Source organism: Phallusia mammillata, chromosome 1 (genome assembly GCF_965637545.1).
Source record: "Phallusia mammillata chromosome 1, kaPhaMamm4.hap1.1, whole genome shotgun sequence".
Lineage (NCBI taxonomy): Eukaryota > Metazoa > Chordata > Ascidiacea > Phlebobranchia > Ascidiidae > Phallusia > Phallusia mammillata.
Genome location: NC_137252.1, coordinates 26,859,227 through 26,880,602, shown reverse-complemented (window position 1 = coordinate 26,880,602; position 21,376 = coordinate 26,859,227). Strand labels below are relative to the sequence as shown.

At 35.7% G+C, this 21,376-nt stretch overlaps 1 protein-coding gene across 1 annotated transcript; it reads right to left on the bottom strand.

The window, feature by feature from the left end:
- Positions 1-2,933: 2,933 nt before the first annotated feature.
- On the bottom strand, positions 2,934-19,699 carry LOC145210137 (uncharacterized). Its single transcript, XM_080079969.1, has 23 exons — positions 19,527-19,699; positions 19,311-19,428; positions 18,978-19,102; positions 18,482-18,608; positions 18,270-18,418; positions 17,870-18,042; positions 17,671-17,813; positions 17,395-17,610; positions 11,684-11,844; positions 11,190-11,406; positions 10,961-11,015; positions 6,122-6,182; positions 5,838-5,931; positions 5,404-5,470; positions 5,238-5,298; positions 5,044-5,161; positions 4,637-4,761; positions 4,335-4,461; positions 4,123-4,271; positions 3,710-3,882; positions 3,510-3,652; positions 3,235-3,450; positions 2,934-3,050 (listed from the first exon to the last, which is right to left on the bottom strand). The coding sequence occupies exons 1-23, from the start codon at positions 19,697-19,699 to the stop codon at positions 2,934-2,936; spliced, it is 3,108 nt and encodes a 1,035-aa protein (XP_079936095.1).
- Between the last annotated feature and the right edge of the window lie 1,677 nt (positions 19,700-21,376).

Genomic DNA, 21,376 nt, shown 5'->3' with positions numbered 1-21,376 from the left:
AATTTTATGACTAGGGCGTGCATTTTCGACATTATCACCGAATTTATAACTTTTGATAAGTTCATGAAGTTAGTATTCTTGAGTGATGGCTGCCAATAAAAGTAGTTAAAACAGTGGGGTAAGTGAAAAATATTTTTTACCCTTGTTTGGGTTAAATGGCCTAGGATTCAGAATTCGGGAAAGAAGGTTTCGGGTTTTGTTTTTCTGCTTCACTGCTGAAGCTTGAAACTTTGATTCTGTTTCAACAAGTGTAATGTAACACCAGTGGTTAAACTTGAACGGATCGCGTTTATCCACATACACAAGCACACGAATAGAAAGGCCAGAAATGGACTAAATCGTTATCCTAAAATGAAACGGAATGATTTATTGGTAGACTTTGACCTAATTAGAGAAACGATCAACCAAACTACATACTTTGTAATTTATATTTTTTTACAATTTTTCAAACCTACTTTGCAGGTGATGATGAGTCGATTGGGTTTACTCATCATTTACTTGTGACCGTTAGTGTATGTTACTGTACATAGTTTTTTTTTCCGATTTATTGACCCAAAGCGAATGTTTTTTCAAAACTTGCAGAATGTCATATCACACGAATAATTTAGTTTCGTTACAACACTTACCTCCACCACTAAGACCTTTGAAATGCTTGCCATGCTGAAACTTCTTCTTTCCATTAAGGTGGCCTGGACAAAAAATGAAACATTTCAAATTGAAACTACAGTAAATGCATATTTTGCATTTAAATTTTGCAAACAACATTAGGCTACATCACTTTAAACGGGCTGCTGTAGCGTAAAGTTACAAAACAAAGAGCTAACATGAAACTAATATTGTGAACAAGTGCCCAAATATTTAGCCAGCATAAATAAGAATAAACCAAATTTTAGTTTTGAAAACGTGATCAATATGTTCACCATCACATAATATAGATAACTTACCTTGAACATACTGCAAAACTAGAACATACAAAATCAAAACGAAAACACGCTTCATTTTTAGACACAACAACTTAACCTTGGCCTAGCCTGAAAAACGTTGAAACGCGAAATCCTAGCCAAATCTTTAAACACATATAACTTATAAATCCTAGAGTACACATCTTTACGACGCAAATGTAGCCAGTTTAATGTTTTCTGGCGCAGAGAAAAATCTAATAGCTTGTTACAGCCTGTAAAAGACTGAGGGAACCCCACTTGCGGTTTAGAAAAAAAACGTCAGTTTCTGTAGGTCACGGTTGATGATTTCCAATCTATGTGCCCTTGAGGAGACAAAAGGCTCGTTTGTTTTGGTGTCGGCAAACAGGAACCAAAATTACCCCAAAGCCTGTTTCAAAGGTGTGCTGTAGGATCCTATCTTTGTCCAAAACGCTTGAAACTAAATTGGCATTTTTAAACCAGAAGCGTACCTTTTGCCTCATATAATAGCTATACTGTATAACATTGGGTTCCGTATATTTACTGTTCAGAGGGCACACGCCACAACCTAGAACCCAGCAAAAACGTTGCGTGTTTCGCATTTTCACCCCTATTTTTAAAGTTTTGCTAATACCAGGCCTAACGTTGCTTTGCTTTTTAGATATAGGGTTTGGTAGCAGTCTGCAAAATGTCAGGCAATCTTGGAAACCCAGAAACCCCCACAGGCATTTAATTGTAAGATTGGTAAATCTGGAACAATTTGTTTGTTTGTTAATTAATTAGTTCCAAATGAAATAATAAAAATACGGTATTGTGATGTAGTTTGGTCAGTTTATTCGTGTCACTGTCATTCTACATTCTTGGTGTGGTCGACTCTTATTTCATCATCGTTACATCGACCGATTCGGACGACTGCCTTTTGGGCCTAACTGTATTTAGCGACGAAGACATGAGCTTGGCCACAGAAACTGCAGTTTCATTTGTTATGACTTTGAGTTAACTGGATATGTGTCTGGAAATTCGTTGAAATGTTTCGTGATGTTTCTTCGCCCAAAGTCGCAAACGTTTGTGTAGTGACCCTGATCGAGCGAGGTTTATGTTAATGCTTAACAGTCTCTAGCGTTTAACCGGACCTCCACAAATTGAACAGATACTATCATTCTTAACCTTCCAAGAATCTCCACACAAGTGTCTTGCACTTTGGTTGGTTTATTTCTACTATTTCACGACAAAAGAACGCTAATATCAGAAAAGAAAGAATGACAACAAAAGAAGGAATGGAATGAACCAGTGCGATATTTTATATACTCCGAAAAAAGGCGATATAAACAGTACACATGTGCTCTTGCGATTGGTTCTTGCACAATTATAAAACAAATCAGCGTTTGGAATTACAACACAGGACAAAACATGCGGCTGAATAACGTAAACACCAGATCACGAATTCGTATTTACATCTTACTAACTGCGACAGGAAATATTACAAGGTTCATGACACAGGCAAATTAGTGGAATTAACTTGCTACAAAGTTTAAATTTTCCCGTAAGCTGTGAGTTAGTAAGTCAAAACGAGATTATTTGGTAAACAACGATTGCAGAATTTTCACAATATAATATTGCAATCGCTTAGAATTAACAATAACAGGTTTACAACTGAGGGTCACAGGTGAATATGGAAACCATTTGTGAATATGGTTAATTTTCTTTCAACACTTTCAGCACTACCAAGTTAAATATGTTTCTTTGTTTTAAAATTGCAATATTAAATGTTGAAACTGAATTTAAAACTTTAGTATTTTAATATTTTAAAATTTAAGTTTATATCTAACGTCTTTGTAACAATTTTATTCTTTCATGAGTTTGATGTTCAGTCTTGCAATCCTGGCTTGACCGTACGACATATAAAACAAAACAAAAAACATAATATAGCTAATATTTGTACGCGTACACAATACAAAAGATCACATTACATTAGAACGCTATATACAAATATTTACAACGTTTCAATACATTTTATTCTGGCCAATGCAGCTGATATTTGCAGAGTTGGTAACTCGTGGTCTCCGCTGTTTTACGTGCGAAAATGATCAGAATAAAATCTTTGTTTTCAGGAAGATGAACATCAAAAATCTGTAAACCCATTTTACTATATTTGAATGCGTTGAAAAGTATAAATTGCCAAATTAAGTGTTGCTGCCAGGCATATCAACTAAATGATGCTCTTCCGAACAGCATAATTGCTGAAGAGCATCATTAGTTTGTGTACATTGCTGTCCACTATCGAACGATTAGTAACTATTCATATGAGGCATACCGCTTTGGATTCGCCTTGCGTGGCAACACCGCTGATAGTGCTTCCAGCCTGACACTGGTCTCTCGGTTTAAGCTCAAAACTGAATTGTAAATCCTTCAAGGGCATGTCAAGTTTAATCTGAACGTTTCCATTCTTGTCAGTTGTAATTAACCCAGTGTAGTGAGAGGCATGTGACAGTTTGAATTCGTAAAAAGGTGCCCAGTTCTTAACAGCTGCCTAGAAATGGTTAAAATTGATGAGAATCACATTTTCGCGCTCGTTTGGAAACAGATTACCTCAAATTGCTTCAAAGTCAGTGGCCGATGCTGGAGTTGCCATTCAGGAGCTACAGGAAAATGGCTTGTAATCAATTTATCAGGGTCAGTAAGAAAGTAGTGTTCATTGTACTCGTACACCATTTTGTCATCCGCCGATTGCCCTTTAAACAAGTACAACCCGGTAGAATGCCGTTACACATCAATAAAATGTGCCTCACCTGCAATATGCCTTGCTCCCCAATTGGTATCAATTAACCTCCATTCGCCATGGATGTACACTGCGTTCCATGATCCCACAAACCGGGATGGATTTTTTTGAAACGAGTGATCAGGAAAGTATCCGACGCCTTTCAAATAACCACGAATCGTTTTGCAATGAATACCGGCTGCTCTGTATATGCGAAAAACAGGCGTGACAAACATAGTAAATCATGCTCTGCAATCAAGGTAAGAAGAAACTCAATAAACTTATGACTGTTTACATTTGAGGAAATATATTACTTTACGTGCCAACTTCTCTGTATAAATACTAGCTGTATAAAGAAGATATATTTAAATGTAGTTAGGGGAACATATCAGGTGTACAGCCACTACATAGAAATCAACACACTAAAATATAGATTTGTTTTACTTGCAAAGTCGTTGAAACAGAGTTGGATAGTTCGACCGGTTTTCCTTGATTGCTTTCAAATGACCATAGGGCGAATCCTCCAACACATTATCAGGAAATTTAATCGCATTTAAATCTTGAGAGCTTACCCAGTGAAACAGAATTCGCACCTAAACCGAGGAAAGTTTTCCTTACGTACACTTTTTGCCTTACAAGCTAACTGTTTTTCCTACCCTCTCCAGTTCCGTCAATTCACGAACCAACAAATTTTTCATCAACACCGCAAACGTTACATTTTCGGATACTTCGTTTGTAGCAATATCTTCCAAGTCTCCAAAAAGCTCTGTGTTCTCCGTTTTACTAATACAAAAAAGAAACTTCATGATTAAAAAAAGCATAGAATCACAAAGAACAGCAAAAAAACTTCAAAACAAAAGTCAAACACTAATTATTTAATAAAATTATTGTCGTCTTGGCTTAAAATTCTTGTTGTTTTAAACCTTAAAAATCTCACGTCACAATCTAACATTCTAACCTGTATAAAACTTCTTTGGTGGTATTCGGTGGCACAGGGGCAGGTTCTTTGTCCAGAACCGGTATTAACTCTTTGATTTGATATTCTCTGTTGACATTGCTCTGGTGCGATTGGCCTCCGAAATTCTATGTTGTACAACGAGTAAAGCAAAAAAGGAAATACCACGTTAAACCGTGTATTGCCTGTTGGCAATTATGTCTATGGCAATGTATGTGTAGCTTTCGTCCATTATACAACAATGCGGATCCCTGGTTTATACGATTTTTTTGTCACGGGGTTCGAACCAAGAGCGCTGCCGGGCAGGAAACCCTATCAAGGCTTCTTGTGTCTGTCTATGGGTCAGGCGAGCTGGCCATAGTTATGGCTGTGGTTTAAGCAAACGCAAACGTGTTTTTGAAAAATCCTACCATGCCACCTGACGGTTTAGAGGTTTTTGGCAACCCAGCAGCTTGTCGTCTTTTTCTTAGACGTTCTTGCAGATATTGTTTTCGCCTATCCTGGTTTCTGCGTTTAATGTTCTCTTCCCTGTAGTACAAGTAGTTTGTGCTAAAATATTTAAAAGTTTTGTTCGACCTAGCTCGGAATATAAAATTAATTCCACCTCTGAGATTCAAGAAATATAGCACGGATCTTATTTTCCATGTCTTCTTTGATTTTTTTGACTGCAAAACAAAAACGCTACACCTAATGACACAGTTAAATTATCCTTCTGGACAACTCAATTACAACTAGCAAAACCACATCTAAACTGCAGTAAAAACATTTACCGTTTATTGTATAATCGACAGCAACTTTTGGTGGTCTTGAACTTCTTCCAGCAAGCTTGCCGTTTCTCTAATCAGATGGTCGTGAATTAGTAAAAGCGCTAAAAAGTCAACTGCTAATTTAGATCTTTTTGAATGATTTTAACAAAACCAAATTGTAAAGTAGGGTATAGCTTGTGCTAGTCCAATATTTTTTTGCAGTCAAAACTGTTGCGTGAATTTAAATGAATCTGTATTTACGATATTGCAATGAGATTTGAAGCGTACCTTTACGATCCTAAACAGTGGCAAAATACAATATAAAAAATTTAGTCAACCTGAGTTTATCGGATATAAGTTACTTTAAAGTACGAATCGATGAGGTCGAAATAAAAACGTAACGATCATCTTGTGGTATTAATTTGTGACAACGCCACCCAAAATTAGGGGTTAAATACCGGCCGAAACATGCTGTTATTGTTTGCCATTCGTTTTGGAAGCTGAATGGAATGCGGTTTGCCTTTTATGCTTTCTCTTGTTAATGCTTCTTTCCTGCAAATTGCATAAAATACATTATATTTACTTGCATTCAATCGTAACATTTTTTTACATGCACTCATTTGCAACTAAACAAAGTTAAACTGTAATAGATACACGTCATTCCTAAAATTAGCTTCCGCCTCACTACTGCCCTCGAACAAAACGGAACAAACCGACTATTGCGAAATGTGAACAAACCGACCTTTCTGTTCCGCCAGTTTGCAACATTTTAAGTTCTGCTTGTCTTTTCTTGACCAAATCTCCTACAAAAGTTTGAAAAATTGTAAACAGATATGAAACGATTAGTTTGAGACGTCCATTAAAAACATGTATTTACCTTTTTGGAGGGTAGAAGGCACGTTCCTTTTTTGTTTATCTGTCATCTCGATTCAATCTAGTTTGGTAAATGAAATGTAAGGGGGTTGTGTTTTAAACTTCGCTGCTCGTAGCACAGGCAACTTTAGAAACTTCAGTAAATACAAAAGCTTTATGGCAAGGAAAATTAGCCTGGTAAATCGAGATTAGCCTCCTTTATAAATTTCAAAATATACATAAAAATATCATAAAAACAGTAAAGTCATTACCCAAGTAGGGGCTTTAGAAAGGTGACAGCAGGTTTATCATATATAAACACTGGTTATTTTCTTTCCTTTGCAAAAAATGTACTTCTATTGCAAGTAACGAATAGTTTTGTATCCATTCGATTTTTGCCGTTGAATAGCCTGAAATGACTCGAAGTAGCCTGAAATGACTCGAAGTAGCATTTTAATTGAAAAAGGAAACTCGAAATAGTTTCCCTTTTCAATTAAAATGACACTAAAACACTAACAGTGTTCTGTTTAAACATCAAACTGTACGCTATATTATATGTTTGGTTACTCCATTAATTTAAGAAATTAATAAAACACGAAATCAATTATTGAGTACGTCTATTTCTCGTGCAAAATAGCACACACTGCTTTGCTTGAATCACAAATTACTTCTAGCGTTCTAAGCGCCTTTTACCGCTACTTATGTTTTGCTTACCTGAACCTACCTTATGTTTGTCCTCGGAGTTATTTTCACATCTCAACAATACACTACAAACAATGTGTGACGTAAGAGAGTTCCGCTTTTTCACGCTTTGCTGATTGGAAATGAGAAAGTTGTGCGCACCAAGAAAACAAAACAATGACCAATAATAGCGTAAATTACATTGGTTGCCAAACATCTCCGCTCAAACACTATTTTTGCCAAAATTAGTAACTTATGTATTATAAACCTTATAAAAAAATTTGGTCTAAATCACACTGTATAAAACCATACACAACCACAACAAAAAGCGTAAAACAAGGGTTTGAAATGTGTCACCGTTTAACAACTTGCGTGCTCACTCATCTTTTTGTTCGATTTGAAAACAATCATTACGCTTTTAAACATCATGGTGTTTGTTATCACTTAATAGTTATACACTATTGGCAACATTTTGTTTACGTGTTGGGGAATAGTAGATTCCGAGACGATGGCTATTTAAAATGCGATCCCAACGCCTGTAAACAATTTGGTCACATGATATAATAACCGGACTTCCAAATTACCTGCACCTGCACTTGCACCTGTAGTTTTACAATTTGTAATATTTCAGTTAAAAGCGTGACGTCAAACAAAAATTAATTAGCGCCATTTAAAATCATACAGCCAGGCTTGTGAATTATTTGTCCTCGACCGGGCTCTCACAAGAGCACTGTTTCGAGACTAATTGAGAATGAGACTTTATAATCAGTGTATGTGGACCACCAAATATCTTACGACAGTTGATTAAATTAATATTTAAACTGTACAAACAGGGAACAATGTTGTAAAAAATGCGTACATTCGACAAGAAAATTCAGCATATAGATATCGTTTTCGAAAACTGCCCTTGTTGTTTATAATTAAACAAATGCATTTACAATAGTCAATAAAAAAACGTTGTTTTCAGTGCAAAATAACTTTATTGATTTCTGATATACACAAAAGTTCTGGTCGTTACAAAACTGTTTGTTAACATAGAGATCGCTGTTCCTTCATTGTGTTCAAAATCAACTAAACTTAACATAGGTTAGTGATGCTCTGTAACGGCTTCTTCGGACCCTTTCGCCGTCAACATTTTACCATTTGGATTATCGCTCTTAAAGTTGACGTTGGTAATAAGCAGGGTTGGGTAACGAGTCCCATTATGCGAGTTTCAAGTCAAGTCAAGTCAAGTCAAGTCAAGTCAAGTCAAGTCAAGTCAAGTCAAGTCAAGTCAAGTCAAGTCAAGTCAAGTCAAGTCAAGTCAAGTCAAGTCAAGTCAAGTCAAGTCAAGTCAAGTCAAGTCAAGTCAAGTCAAGTCAAGTCAAGTCAAGTCAAGTCAAGTCAAGTCAAGTCAAGTCAAGTCAAGTCAAGTCAAGTCAAGTCAAGTCAAGTCAAGTCAAGTCAAGTCAAGTCAAGTCAAGTCAAGTCAAGTCAAGTCAAGTCAAGTCAAGTCAAGTCAAGTCAAGTCAAGTCAAGTCAAGTCAAGTCAAGTCAAGTCAAGTCAAGTCAAGTCAAGTCAAGTCAGTAGGGTTTCGAGTCCCAAGTCAAGTCGAAAGGGGTTCGAGTCTCAAGTCAAGTTAAGTCAAATGAGGTTCGAGTCTCAAGTCAAGTCAAGTCTTTAGCGGTTCGAGTCAAGGCAAGTCCCAAACGTTTTTGCCAGGAAAGGTTAAAGGTTTGGATAGTTATTCTTCTTGAATAGTTTATCGCGACTTTTTGTACCTTAGTACGGACACCACTTCATTACGGTGAACAAAACCCATCAACGTCCCTTTCTTAGAGTAGGCCCAACTTGAATGAAACACGTTAATTGACACTCATTATACAGCGTGAAAAAAATCATATTTTTACTACATGAGCTAGAGCGTTTGTACATTAATATAAGTGTTTAAAAGCGAATACTTGGCCTTGACGTAGCAGCGACTTCGTTACGACAAAATTAAGCGAAATTACCTTAAAAAAGGAAGAAGATAGACCACACAATGAATTTAAGAGCAAATTTAGGTTTTCACTTTTTAAAAGCAATGTAGATTTGCCTTTTTATGTTTTTCGAAGTTGAAGTATAAGTTTACTGTTTATGTCTTTATAAACAATGTCTTCGGCAGGATACTTGTAACCGCACATTTCTTTTCGAACAATTTTATCCAAAATATTCAAGAAAGGCGTTTTCCTTACTTTTTTTAACAAGGTAAGCAATTAAGGTAATAAAACTATTATCAAAAAGCATATTTCAAAAGTAATATACAAAAAACAAACACAAAAAAGCATTAAAACTACCGTCTGGTGAGTTACCAAAGGATGTAAACACTGCCGAAAGTATTAACTTGTTACACCTTTTTCCTGACAAACATTGGTGTACAAAATTAGATCAAGCACACCGAAAGATTTTTTGTATGTACAAAAACCCAAATTATGCACTGTAAAGTATACTTAGAGGTAACATGTAATCATTTTAATTTACAAATTTGATATTTTAGGTTAGTTAGCAATCTAAAGGTATGTCAGATCCGTACCAGGACAACTCAAGACCACCAAACGTTTCTGTCGAAAATGCTATTGACGGTAATTTTTATTTGCGATTTCCAAATGTATTAACGTGACTTTGCTTTGGTGGGCAACGTTTTTATATTTGCAGTCAAAGGACTTATCAAAGACATGGAGAAGAAGCTTGTAGTCCTAGAATTGAAAAGGTAGTTTGTAGTTACCGAGTTGAGCTTAGAATAGGATTAAAACGTTTTTACTCTTTACATTTTACTGTTTGTGCTTTGCATGGATGAAAACATCAAACGCAACAACCAGGAAAGACGAAATCAATATCTACTGGAACGAGTAAAAAAACGACGACAAGCCAACCAATCGCACCAGAGCAACGTCAGTAATAAAAATAAAATAGAGGAGTTGACACCAATTTTGGACAACGAACCTCCCCCTGTACCAATGAAAACAAGAAAAGAAGTTTTATACAGGTCAACGTTTTCTTTATCGTGCATAAAGTGCTTGAATTATATGGGCCGCTAGCTAAAGAAAAAAGTAGTCGAAAAAAAGTGATGCACTTGTTCAGTGAGCTGCAAAAAGTTGGGGGTGTATTTGTTATGTTTTTGTTGTGAAAAATACAGACCCGGGGGGAATGAGCTAAATATACCTATGTCGCAACTGAAAACAAAAACAATTGAAACAAAATAATATTAAAAATAACGTATTTGGTTTGATTAGTATTTTACACCACACTTTGCATCTGTAAGTGTAAGAAGGATATTGGCAAAAACATTGTGTGTATAATTCATGAGTTTTTTTTTAAAGATTTGGAAGATATTACCATAAACGAAGAATCCAAAAATGTAACGTTTGCGGTATTAATGGACAGTTTGTTGGTTCGTGAATTAACTGAACTCGAGAGGGTAAGAAGAACTGTTGCACAAAATTTAATTAAATTAACAAAATTGTAAGATTCTACAGGTGCGAATTCTTTTTTACTGGATAAGCTCAAGATTTAAATGCGATTACCTTTCCTGATAACGTGTCTGAGGATTTGCACTATGGCCATTTAAAGGCGATCCACGAAAATGAATCTTCGTAAGCAACTCTGTTTCAACGACTATGCAGGTAAAACAACCTGACACTTAGTATGATTTGATTAAACTTGTTGCACGTTTGCCGCTTGGTATCGGGGAAGTGCCATACAGAACTAAATGCTTGTCACAGAAATCGATCACTTTGTCTCACTAAAATCTCAAGTTAAAAACATTTCTTTGTTTAAAAATTGTTGATTCTTCCTTCCCTGGCTTGACCGTGCGATAAAGCAAAACAAAAACTCCGGGAATTGTCCAAAACTAGTTCTGTAGTTTTGTACTCGTATACCATATTGTAGCCAATGTTACTACGCTTACACAATACTACAAAACACATTAAAAATTTATGTGCAATTATTTACAACGTTTTGATACATTTCATTTTGGCCAATGCAGCTGATATTTGCAGAGTGGGTTACTCGCGGTCTCTGCTGTTTTACGTGCGAAAAGGATCAGAATAAAATCTTTGTTTTCAGGAAGATGAACGTCAAATATCTGTAAAACACATTTTACAGTTTGATTTAAATGCGTTGAAAAGTATATTTGCCAAATTAACTGTTGCTGCCAGGCATATCAACTAAATGATGCTATTCTGTAATAATTGCCGGAAGAGCATCGTTAGTTTGTGTAAATTGCTGTCCACGATCGAACTATTTATGTGAGGCTTACCGCTTTAGAGTTGGCTTGCGTGGCAACACCGCTGATAGTGCTTCCAGCCTGACACTGGTCCCTCGGTTCAAGCTCAAAACTGAATTGTAGATCCTTCAAGGGCACGTCAAGTTTAATCTGAACATTTCCATTCCTGTCAGTTGCAATTAACCCAGTGTAGTGAGAGACATGTGACAGTTTGTAGTTATAAAAAAGGTCTCCAATTTTGAACAGCTTTCTAAAAAAAAAAAAAAATTAAAATCGATTGGAAACACATTTTCGCGCTGTTTTTTAAACAAATTACCTCAAATTGCTCCAAAGTTATTGGTTGATGCAGGAGTTGCCATTCAGAAGCTTCAGGCATATGGCTTGTAATCAATTTATCAGAGTCAGTAAGAAAGTAGTGTTCATCGAACTTCTACACCATTTTATTATCCGCCGATTGCCCTTTAAACAAGTATAATCGGATAGAATGCCGTTACCAATTAAAAGAAAATGACTTACCTGCAATATACCTTGCTCCCCAATCGGTATCAATTAACCTCCATTCGCCATGGATGTACACTGCATTCCACGATCCGACAAACCGGGACGGATTTTTTTGAAACGAGTGATCAGGAAGTATCCGACGCATTTCAAGTAACCACGGATCGTTTTGCAATGAATACCGGCTGCCCTGAATATGCGCAAAATATGCTTGACAGACATAGTAGATCATGTTCCACGATCAAGGTAAGAAGAAACTCAATAAAGTGATGACTGTTTAAAGTTAAAGAAATATTTTGCTTTACAAGCCAACTTCTATGTGTAAATACTAACTATATAACCAGTGGCGGCTCGTGCCTAAAACTTGTGGGGGTGCTGCTTAAAATTTTAGCCTTTATTGAACATATATAAGTTGGCAATATATAGAAAATCTACATTTATAGTTTTGTAGCCATTGTTTTGTGTAGAAAAACAAGTAATACAAATCTTAATTAGAAACTCCATTGTGACGTAATTTTTGTTACGCAGTAATGTACACGGGTGTAAATAGCAGACGATATCATTTGTGTATTTTGTTTACTTATGGCTAAACACCATAACATGCAGTAATAATGTGGAACAAAAACACACGTGACACAGTCACAGACTCGAAACTAAGCGGTTGTAAATACGGTAAAACACAACAAGAATATAGAAAAAAAGTAATGATTAGAAAAAGGTCGAAGTATTTCAGTTCGACAACATTTAAAAAATGGTCATGTTTCATTTAAGTAACCTTATGGTCACATTCAGCGTTTACAACATATTATATGACACTTCACAGATTATAATTGTCACACAAAAAACTAGCCATACAGCTGTTTATTGGTATCGCAACTGACAAGTTTAACAACCACTTTACATTTGTGTCAGAACTTGTTTATTTTAACATCTTTTTTGAATTTTTGTGTACAGACTATTATTTGTCTTTCAGATTTTTAACTGCTATAATTGCTGCTTTATTTGCCGGCAAATAGCCTATAATTGCTTTTTTAGGTGCAAAACTCCTTCAAGCTTTAAAATTTACAACACTCTCCGTTAAATTTAAACATATTATTAAACGTTGTGCTTCCTTTTTACAACCAAAATGAATCATAAAGTTATAGTTTGGGCATGATAATTGATAGCTTCTTCCTTGATTCCAAATGGCAACTGAGAAACTGTTTTTTTATTTAGTAGTACTAGCACTGCAAGTGCAAGTCTTTTGGAAATAATGGTGTTCCTAACAAAGGTTTGCATCCAAACTGTTTTGCCTTTGAAGGACTCATGGAAACAGCAAAAAGGATTTTTCATCCTAGTAATTTCACTTGTCAAAACATCATATAGATTATTTTCAAAGTAATCATGAACATCAGATCTACAGAAACATTTTCAGTTCAGTAACTAGTATTTCTTTGTCAACAATAGGATGTGCTTGGTGGTCACTACTATCTTGTCTGTAGAATATTCATTCTTAAGAAACACTTCCTGTGAAGCAATTTAGCAGCTACTGTTTAGACAAACAGTACATGTTCATTATATCAATACTCATCTTTTTCATCATGTCCACGTAAGGGAGTTTCAAAGTATCACAGAACAAAATGCAGTCTATTATTTTGGACAAGTTTCACAATTTTTTTTCACTTTTTTGTTGTGTTCAATAATTGAAAGTCTATACACGCCTTACTAAGTTTTTCCTTAATATTTACAGTTCCCAAAAGTGAAAGTGAAACATCATTGTCCACATGCTTCTTTGACTTCTCATGTTTTTCTGCTTTCTCACCTATTTTGGCTACATTTGTAAAACCATCTTTTGTCTAGCATTTTTCATCACCTTTCAAACAGCAAACATGGAAAGCAGAACAGTGCATTTTTAACTTCACAACCACGAAGCCATTTTTTCTTTTGATACCATTCAGAATTAAAACTGCGTACATATTTCTTGTTGTGGCTCATTACTGGCTGACAAATTTGAATATCAGGCGTTGGACGCCCTTTTTTCTTTATACTTACATCTACTCGAATAATAGGCAGTTTACACACCGTTCGAAAAGCAATTTCTTCAGGCAAAACAGTTATGAATGCAGCACATCTACCAAATCACGTGACTGTTGAATGCGGGTAATTAACTGTATTAAGGAATGTCACGAGGCGTAAGCACCATAGTTTTTACAAAAAATAAAGCTATATCAAATGACTAACTTAACACGAAAAAAGCTGATAGGCTTACAAATAAATCGAACAATAATCAATAAATGAAATTGTTGACACCTCAGCTAGAAATCCAAGATATTGTAAGTTCTTAAAATCTCATGTCACATTCTAACCTGTATAAAATTTCTTTGTTTGTGTTCGGTGGCACAGGGGCAGGTTCTCAGGCCAGTACCGGTTTTAACTCTTTGACTTGATTGTCTCTGTTCAAGCTGCTTTGGTGAGATTGGCCTCCAAAATTCTTTGTTTGTACAAAAGGTTAAGCAAAAATGGAAGTACCACTAGCTTAATAACTTGTATACTTTCCTTGCAGGTATAAGTGCTTTATGCTTGCTAGCATTTAGTTCTATCTATGATATGTCTATTTCGCCTTTTTGCCATTATTCCACATTGAGCTGGATTTCTGGTTCAAACGATCGCAAACCCGTGTTTGGCGAGAAATCTTACCATGTCATCTGGCGGTTTAAACGTTTTTGGCAACCCAGCAGCTTGTCGTCTTTTTCTCAGACGTTCTTGCAGATATTTTTTTTGCCTTTCCTGGTTTCTTCGATTAATGTTTTCATCCCTGCAATGTAAATTGCAAAACGTTTTGGGATAAAGTAGTTTTGCATTGTTTAACAATTCAGCAAGCAAAATTATCTCTGAGAATTTGATGAGTCTTACCTCTAATTTATATGCACTTTTACCGATTTCTCAATTGAAACCAAAAATAATTTCCAAAAGTGGTTTGTAATAGCAATACACCATTGTTCAAATTTGCATTCGCGTTAAATGTTTTCTCGGATTAGAGGATTCGTCACTAATAAGTCTTTAATATATTTTCGAAAAACTTTAAAATTAAATTTAAAGTTTTTCTTGCTTTATAGTCGTTAGTTTAAACTGTAACGCATGATATCCACTGCAGTGATATTTTATTTGTTGAAATTACTTGGCGAGAGCAACCGCTGTTTTACTGTTTACGAGTTTGGGTTTAATGGCCATGCCGCTAGAAATCGGTGGTAAATATTTCTCGTGAATAAAATCCGCCAAGTCGTAGACATTAAAATCGGTTATAACAGTTTTACAACTTGAGGTCAAGTCGCAGCAGGCCAATGTAATGTTAATGCTCTGCCCTTTGTACAACATTAGGAGGATTTCTTCGCAAAAATATTTGCATTTTTTTACAGCATTATGTGCATATTGTGGTTATTTTCGACCATTACGGCCGATATTTGCAGAGTTATTTACCCATGGTCTGCACCGTTTTACATACTATAAAAATAAAACGATTGCTTTCAGGAAGAAACCTCAAAAACGTCAAAAAAACAAATTTTACTATTGGTTAAAGAATTTTCATTAAAATAAGCGTTTAATTTAATGCACATCACAGTCAAAAAATTATCTTCTGCCATTCATGATATTTCCCCCTGACATGGAAACCAGGGAAAATGTAGGGTGGGAAGTTGATGCTGAGCCAAAGATATCAAGAACTTATATCTGCCTCACTTGCCATGAAACTTGACGCCGGACCTCAGATAATCATAGATAAGAATCTTTTTTGGTTTATCTACGGACGATTTCCGGCTTTTCTCTGATTATTCTGTGGGCCTTCTTTCATTGACTGACCATTTTCACCATTTTAGCTATGGTATGGTATCCTATATTTTATTGCGTTTCGTTTATCCCACTGACTCTCCAGCACAATCAACACATCAAATATGATCTTGTGGCCTTATATTTTTAGCGCATAACGTTTACACCATTGCTAGTCCTCAAACTTCGACAAACACAAGTTCGACGTACAAAATAGACAGCCCAGCAAACACTTGTTGAACAGCATCTTCCAATTCACTTCTTGATCTTTTGTTTCCTTACATTACACCTACAGACACAAACAATGAGTTGCATTTCAAAAGTGTATATGAATTAACACATAACACTGAGCAGTAGATCCTGGCTTGCATGCATTAAACTTACCATAACAATAATTGTATTTTATTGTCTGGATCGGACTTTTCCTTGCACAAAACTATGTACCACAATCTGCTTTGACTTTGTGTAACTGAATCTTAATACTAATACTCAAAAATCTTCCCTTTTTGTAAATAGCTCCAAAAAGTTTAATGTTTATACTTAATGAATAATAAATGTTACACACAGGTGTAGGGCTGGTGCTCCTTTACCTCATTTTTGGGTCTTATCTGCTTGTCACAAAAACCACTCACGGCGTACTCTTTCGCCAAAGACTAATTTACAAACAGTTTTACGAATTTTCTAGCAGCCACTGCAGTGGCACATATAACACAATGTGTTATAAGCGTCCCGTCCTCGACACAAGTTGCAATAACTGCAAAGTTTGGCTCCTAGCATTACGACTTTTTTTAAGGGGTTCGAACCCAGGACACTCCCGGGGACGAATCCCGATCAGTTTCTTTTATGTCTGTATATGGGTCAGGCGCGCCAGGCCATTCGACCAAGTTCTTTTTTATTTCCCAAATAGAACGCGACGTAGTTGGACATCATCACAATCCACATGGTCATTTGTTGTTTAAAATTGGTTTATCGCTGATTGGTCAAGCTTTGCATTACTGATTCCTACGTTTTTGTAACTTTCTTACCACTGCACAATACAGGTATATCTTTCACGTAGGTCTGTGTTATACAACCATGGCAGAACGTAGATGTCGAAAGGACATGCGGAAACTTTTTTTGCGTCATAGTTGCGTTGCCTATAGCAACACAAATAGTGCTTAATTGCGACCTCATGCTTATCTCTCGCCTTAAGTTTACAACTATATTTTTCTTTGTTTAAAAATTATAATGTTAAATGTTTAAATTGAATATAAAAAATTATTCATTTTAGTTTTCGCAGATATATCAAGTCAAGTCAAAATTTTATTTGCACGGTCACTTAATCCAATTGTCTTTGATGAACAGGTTCGTAAAAACAGCCGAACACACCATTGGTTACCGAGCCAAAAAAAACATTGGTTATCGATATATGTCTAACGTTTTCATAACAATTTTTACTTCATGTGTTTGATTCTTTCATTCCAGGCTCGACTTATACGACTTACAAAACAAAACAAAAACCCTTTCTCTAAAACGGATTTTTGTATACGCAGACCAAAATGCAATGTAGACAATGCTTCTGCGCTTACACAACACATCACATCATATCATATCAGAACATTATGTGCAATTATTTACGTTTCAAAAAAACATTTTATTTTGGCCAATGCAGCTGATATTCGCAGAGTTGGTTCCTCGCGGTCTCCCCTGTTTTGTGTGCAAAAAAGATCAGAATAAAATCTTTGTTTTCAGGAAGATGAACATCAAAAATCTGTAAAACGCATTTTGCTTTTTGATTTAAATGCGTTGAAAAGTATATTTGCCAAATTAACTGTTACTGCCAGGCACATCAACTAAATGACGCTCTTCTGAACAGCTTAATTGCTAGAAGCACATCATTAGTGTGTGTAAATTGCTGTCCACTATCGAACTATTGGTAACTATAATCATATGTCCATACCGCTTTAGAATTGGCTTGCGTGGCAACACCGCTCATAGTGCTTCCAGCCTGACACTGGTCTCTGGGTTCAAGCTTAAAACTGAATTGTAAATCCTTCAAGGGCACATCAAGTTTAATCTGAACATTTCCATTCCTGTCAGTTGCAATTAACCCAGTGTAGTGAGAGGCATGTGACAGTTTGAAGTGGTAAAAATGTGGCCAATTTTGAACCGCTTCCTGAAAAAAAAAATCGGTTGATAGCATATTTTCGCGCTTTTACAATATAACAAAGATTACCTCAAATTGATTCAGGGTTATTGGCCGATGCAGCAGTTGCCATTCAGAAGCTTCAGGAAAATGGTTTGTAATCAATTTATCAGGGTCAGTAAGAAAGTAGTGTTCATTGTACTTGTACACTATTTTTTTAGCGGCCGATTGCCCTTAAACAAAGCACAATCGAGTACAATGTCATCGCCCATTAAAAAAATTGACTTACCTGTAATATGCCTTGCTCCCCAATGGGTATCAATTAACCTCCATTCGCCATTGATGTACACTGCATTCCACGATCCCACAAACCGGGATGGATTTTTTTGAAACGAGTAATCAGGAAAGTATTCGGAGGCTTTTTTGTAACCACGAATTGTTTTGCAATGAATACCAGCTGCCCTATATAAGGGCAAAATAGGCGTGAGAGACAAAGTTAATTATGTTCCACGATCAAGGTAAGAAGAAACTCAATAAACCGATGACTGTTTACTTTCAAAAAATATATATATTGCTTTTCATGCCAACTTACTAGCTATATAAAAAAGATATCTTTAAATGCAGTGATAAATATCAAGTGTGCAGTCATTACATACAAATCAACAGATTAAAATATAGAGTTGTTTTACTTGCAAAGTCGTTGAAACAGGGTTGAATAGTTTGACCGGTTTTCCTTGATTGCTTTCAAATGACCATAGGGCGAATCCTCCGACGCACTATCAGGAAATTTAATCGCGTTTAAATCTTGTGAGCTTATCCAGTGAAACAGAATTCGCACCTAAACAGGGAGAAATTTTCGTTACGTACACGTTTTGCCGAAGAACTAAACTATTTTTCCTACCCTTTCCAGTTCGTTCAATTCACGAACCAACAAATTTTTCATCAACACCGCAAATGTTACATTTTCGGATGCTTCGTTTATGGCAATATCTTCCAAATCACTAAAAAACTCTGTGTTCTCCCTTTTACTAAAGCAAAAAATAAACGTGATTCGCAAGAATAAAACAGAATGAATAACAGTTAAACAAGGTAAGCATGTATTACTTGAATAATAGGGAGTTTACACACCGCCTGAAAAGCAATCGCTACATCAATAATGCGATACATTTACCAAATCATGTGACTGTGGAATGCCAGTAAATTGCTATATTAAGGAATGTACACAATGCATAGGCACTATAGTGTTTACACAAAAGTATGGAATAGCTATCTTAACACGAAAAAAAGCTAACAACCTTACAAATAAATCGAACACTAATCAATAAATGAAATTGTTGACACCTCAGCTAGAAATCCAAGATATTGTAAGTCGTTAAAATCTCGTGTCATATTTTAACCTGTATAAAACTTCTTTGGTGGTATTCGGTGGCACAGGGGCAGGTTCCTTGTCCAGAACCGGTTTTAACTCTTTGATTTGATTTTCTCTGTTGAAGCTGCTCTGGTGCGATTGGCTTCCAAAATTCTGTGTGTGTACAATTAAGGTTAAGCAAAAATGGACGGACCACTAGCTAAATAACCCGCATGCTTTCCTTAGTGGTATAAGTGTTTTATGCCTGCTAGGATTTAGTTATATCTATGATATGTCTATTTCGCCTTTTTGCCATTATTCCACATTGAGCTGGATTTCTGGTTTAAACGATCGCAAAGATATGTTTGTTGAGATTTCTTACCACGCCATCTGGCGGTTTAAAGCTTTTTGGCAACCCAGCAGCTTGTCGTCTTTTCCTCAGACGTTCTTGCAGATATTGTTTTTGCCTTTCCTGGTTTCTGCGATTAATATTTTCCTCCCTGCAGTGTAAATGGCCAAACGTTAAGGGGTAAAACAGCTTTACCTTGTTTAACAACTCAGCAAGCAAAATTATCTCTGAGCATTTGATGAGTCCTACCTCTGATTTTCAAGAAAAATAGCACGGATCTTCTGTTCCAAACTTTCTGCAATTTTTTTCACTGCAAAATTACAAACGTTAATAGAGTTGCAATATTCTCCTGATTGTTGTGGCAGTGTGCAAAAACAAGTCAAATGCATTGACGATGCAGCATTGCAAATATGAACACACATGTTAAAGGCAAAAGCAAATTTACCGTCAACAGTGTAATCAGCAAAAACTTTCGGTGGCTTTGAATTTCTTCCAACGGGATTATCGTTTCTCTGCTTTAGAATGGTTGTGATTAGATAATAGGCTCGAAAATTAATTTTTTTGGAGTACGTGTAAGTACAACCCTTTCAAAATTTTCAACCTTTTCTTAAATTTTTCATACGGACGAACATAGATGAAAAATACAATTCATGGTTGGGTTTATTTCACGTCACGTGGTAACAATAAATTAGGAGTTAAATACCACTTGAAACATTCTCTTCTTGTTTGCCATCTTCTTTGACGATTGAACAGACACCGGTTTGACTTTTTCAATTTCGTCTTGATTTTCAATTCGGAGTATCTTTTTGTAAATGGTACAGGCTACGTTAAATTTAGATGCACTTTTACCGATTTCTCAATTGAAACCAAAAATAATTTCCAAAAGTGGTTTGTAATAGCAATACATCATTGTTCAAATTTGCATTCGCGTTAAATGTTTTCTCGGATTACAGGATTCGTGACTAATAAGTCTTAAATATATTTTCGAATAACTTTACAATTAAATTTAAAATTTCTGGCACAATGCAAGAACACCAACTATACAAGAGCACCAAACTAAAGTAGTGATATTCATTTTGATGCTACTCAAGCCTACTCAAAACTTCCACTAGAATGACACAGCGAAACATGGCCATTTTATTCGACGACTTAATTTTTTTTAACTCGAAGTTGTTTGCACTGCTAAACATTAAGCTTAAATGTTATTAAACGTTTAAAAGTTTTCGCTCGTGCTAAAGTGAAAGTAATTGTGCGCATTCAATACGGGGTGACTGGGCAACCAAGACATCATAAAGTGCTGTATGTTTCATGGAGCTGGTGCGTGTTAATTTCAAATAACATAATAATAAATATAAAATGTCAAGGCCGTTTTGAATGTGCAAAATGTTAATTGCTAACACGTAAATATAGCAATCTTTCTTAAATGACCCACCACAAGTCGGGAGCAAGAATACACTTTTTAACAAAATCATTACAACATTTAAATGTGTTTCTAAACTAAAAATAAACTACAAACGTGAGTTCAAGGGAAAGGTGATTTTTGTTGGCTTTTTCTTGCTTTATAGTCGTTAGTTTAAACTGTAACGCATGATATCCACTGCAGTGATATTTTATTTGTTGAAATTACTTGGCGAGAGCAACCGCTGTTTTACTGTTTACGAGTTTGGGTTTAATGGCCATGTCACTGGAAATCGGTGGTAAATATTTCTCGTGAATAAAATCCGCCAAGTCGTAGACATTAAAATCGGTTATAACAGTTTTACAACTTGAGGTCAAGTCGCAGCAGGCCAATGTAATGTTAATGCTCTGCCCTTTGTACAACATTAGGAGGATTTCTTCACAAAATTATTTGCATTTATTTACAGCATTAAGTGCATTTTGTGGTTATGTTCGATCATTACGGCCTTTATTGCAGAGTTATTTACCCATGGTCTGCACCGTTTTACATACCTATTAAAAGGATCAAAATAAAACGATTGCTTTCAGGAAGAAACCTCAAAAACGCCCAAAAAACAAATTTTACTATTGGTTAAAGAATTTTCATTAAAATAAGCGTTTAATTTAATGCACATCCCAGTCAAAAAATTATCTTCTGCCAT

Excerpts from the sequence above, each read along its gene's own strand:
- LOC145210137 (XM_080079969.1), bottom strand. The coding sequence starts at position 19,699 with ATGTGTGTTCATATTTGCAATGCTGCATCGTCAATGCATTTGACTTGT. Across the intron at positions 5,299-5,403 it reads TGTCGATTATACAATAAACG|TCAAAAAAATCAAAGAAGAC; the intron begins GTAAATGTTTTT and ends TTTGTTTTGCAG. Across the intron at positions 3,051-3,234 it reads CGCAAGGCGAATCCAAAGCG|ATTTTTGATGTTCATCTTCC; the intron begins GTATGCCTCATA and ends ATGGGTTTACAG.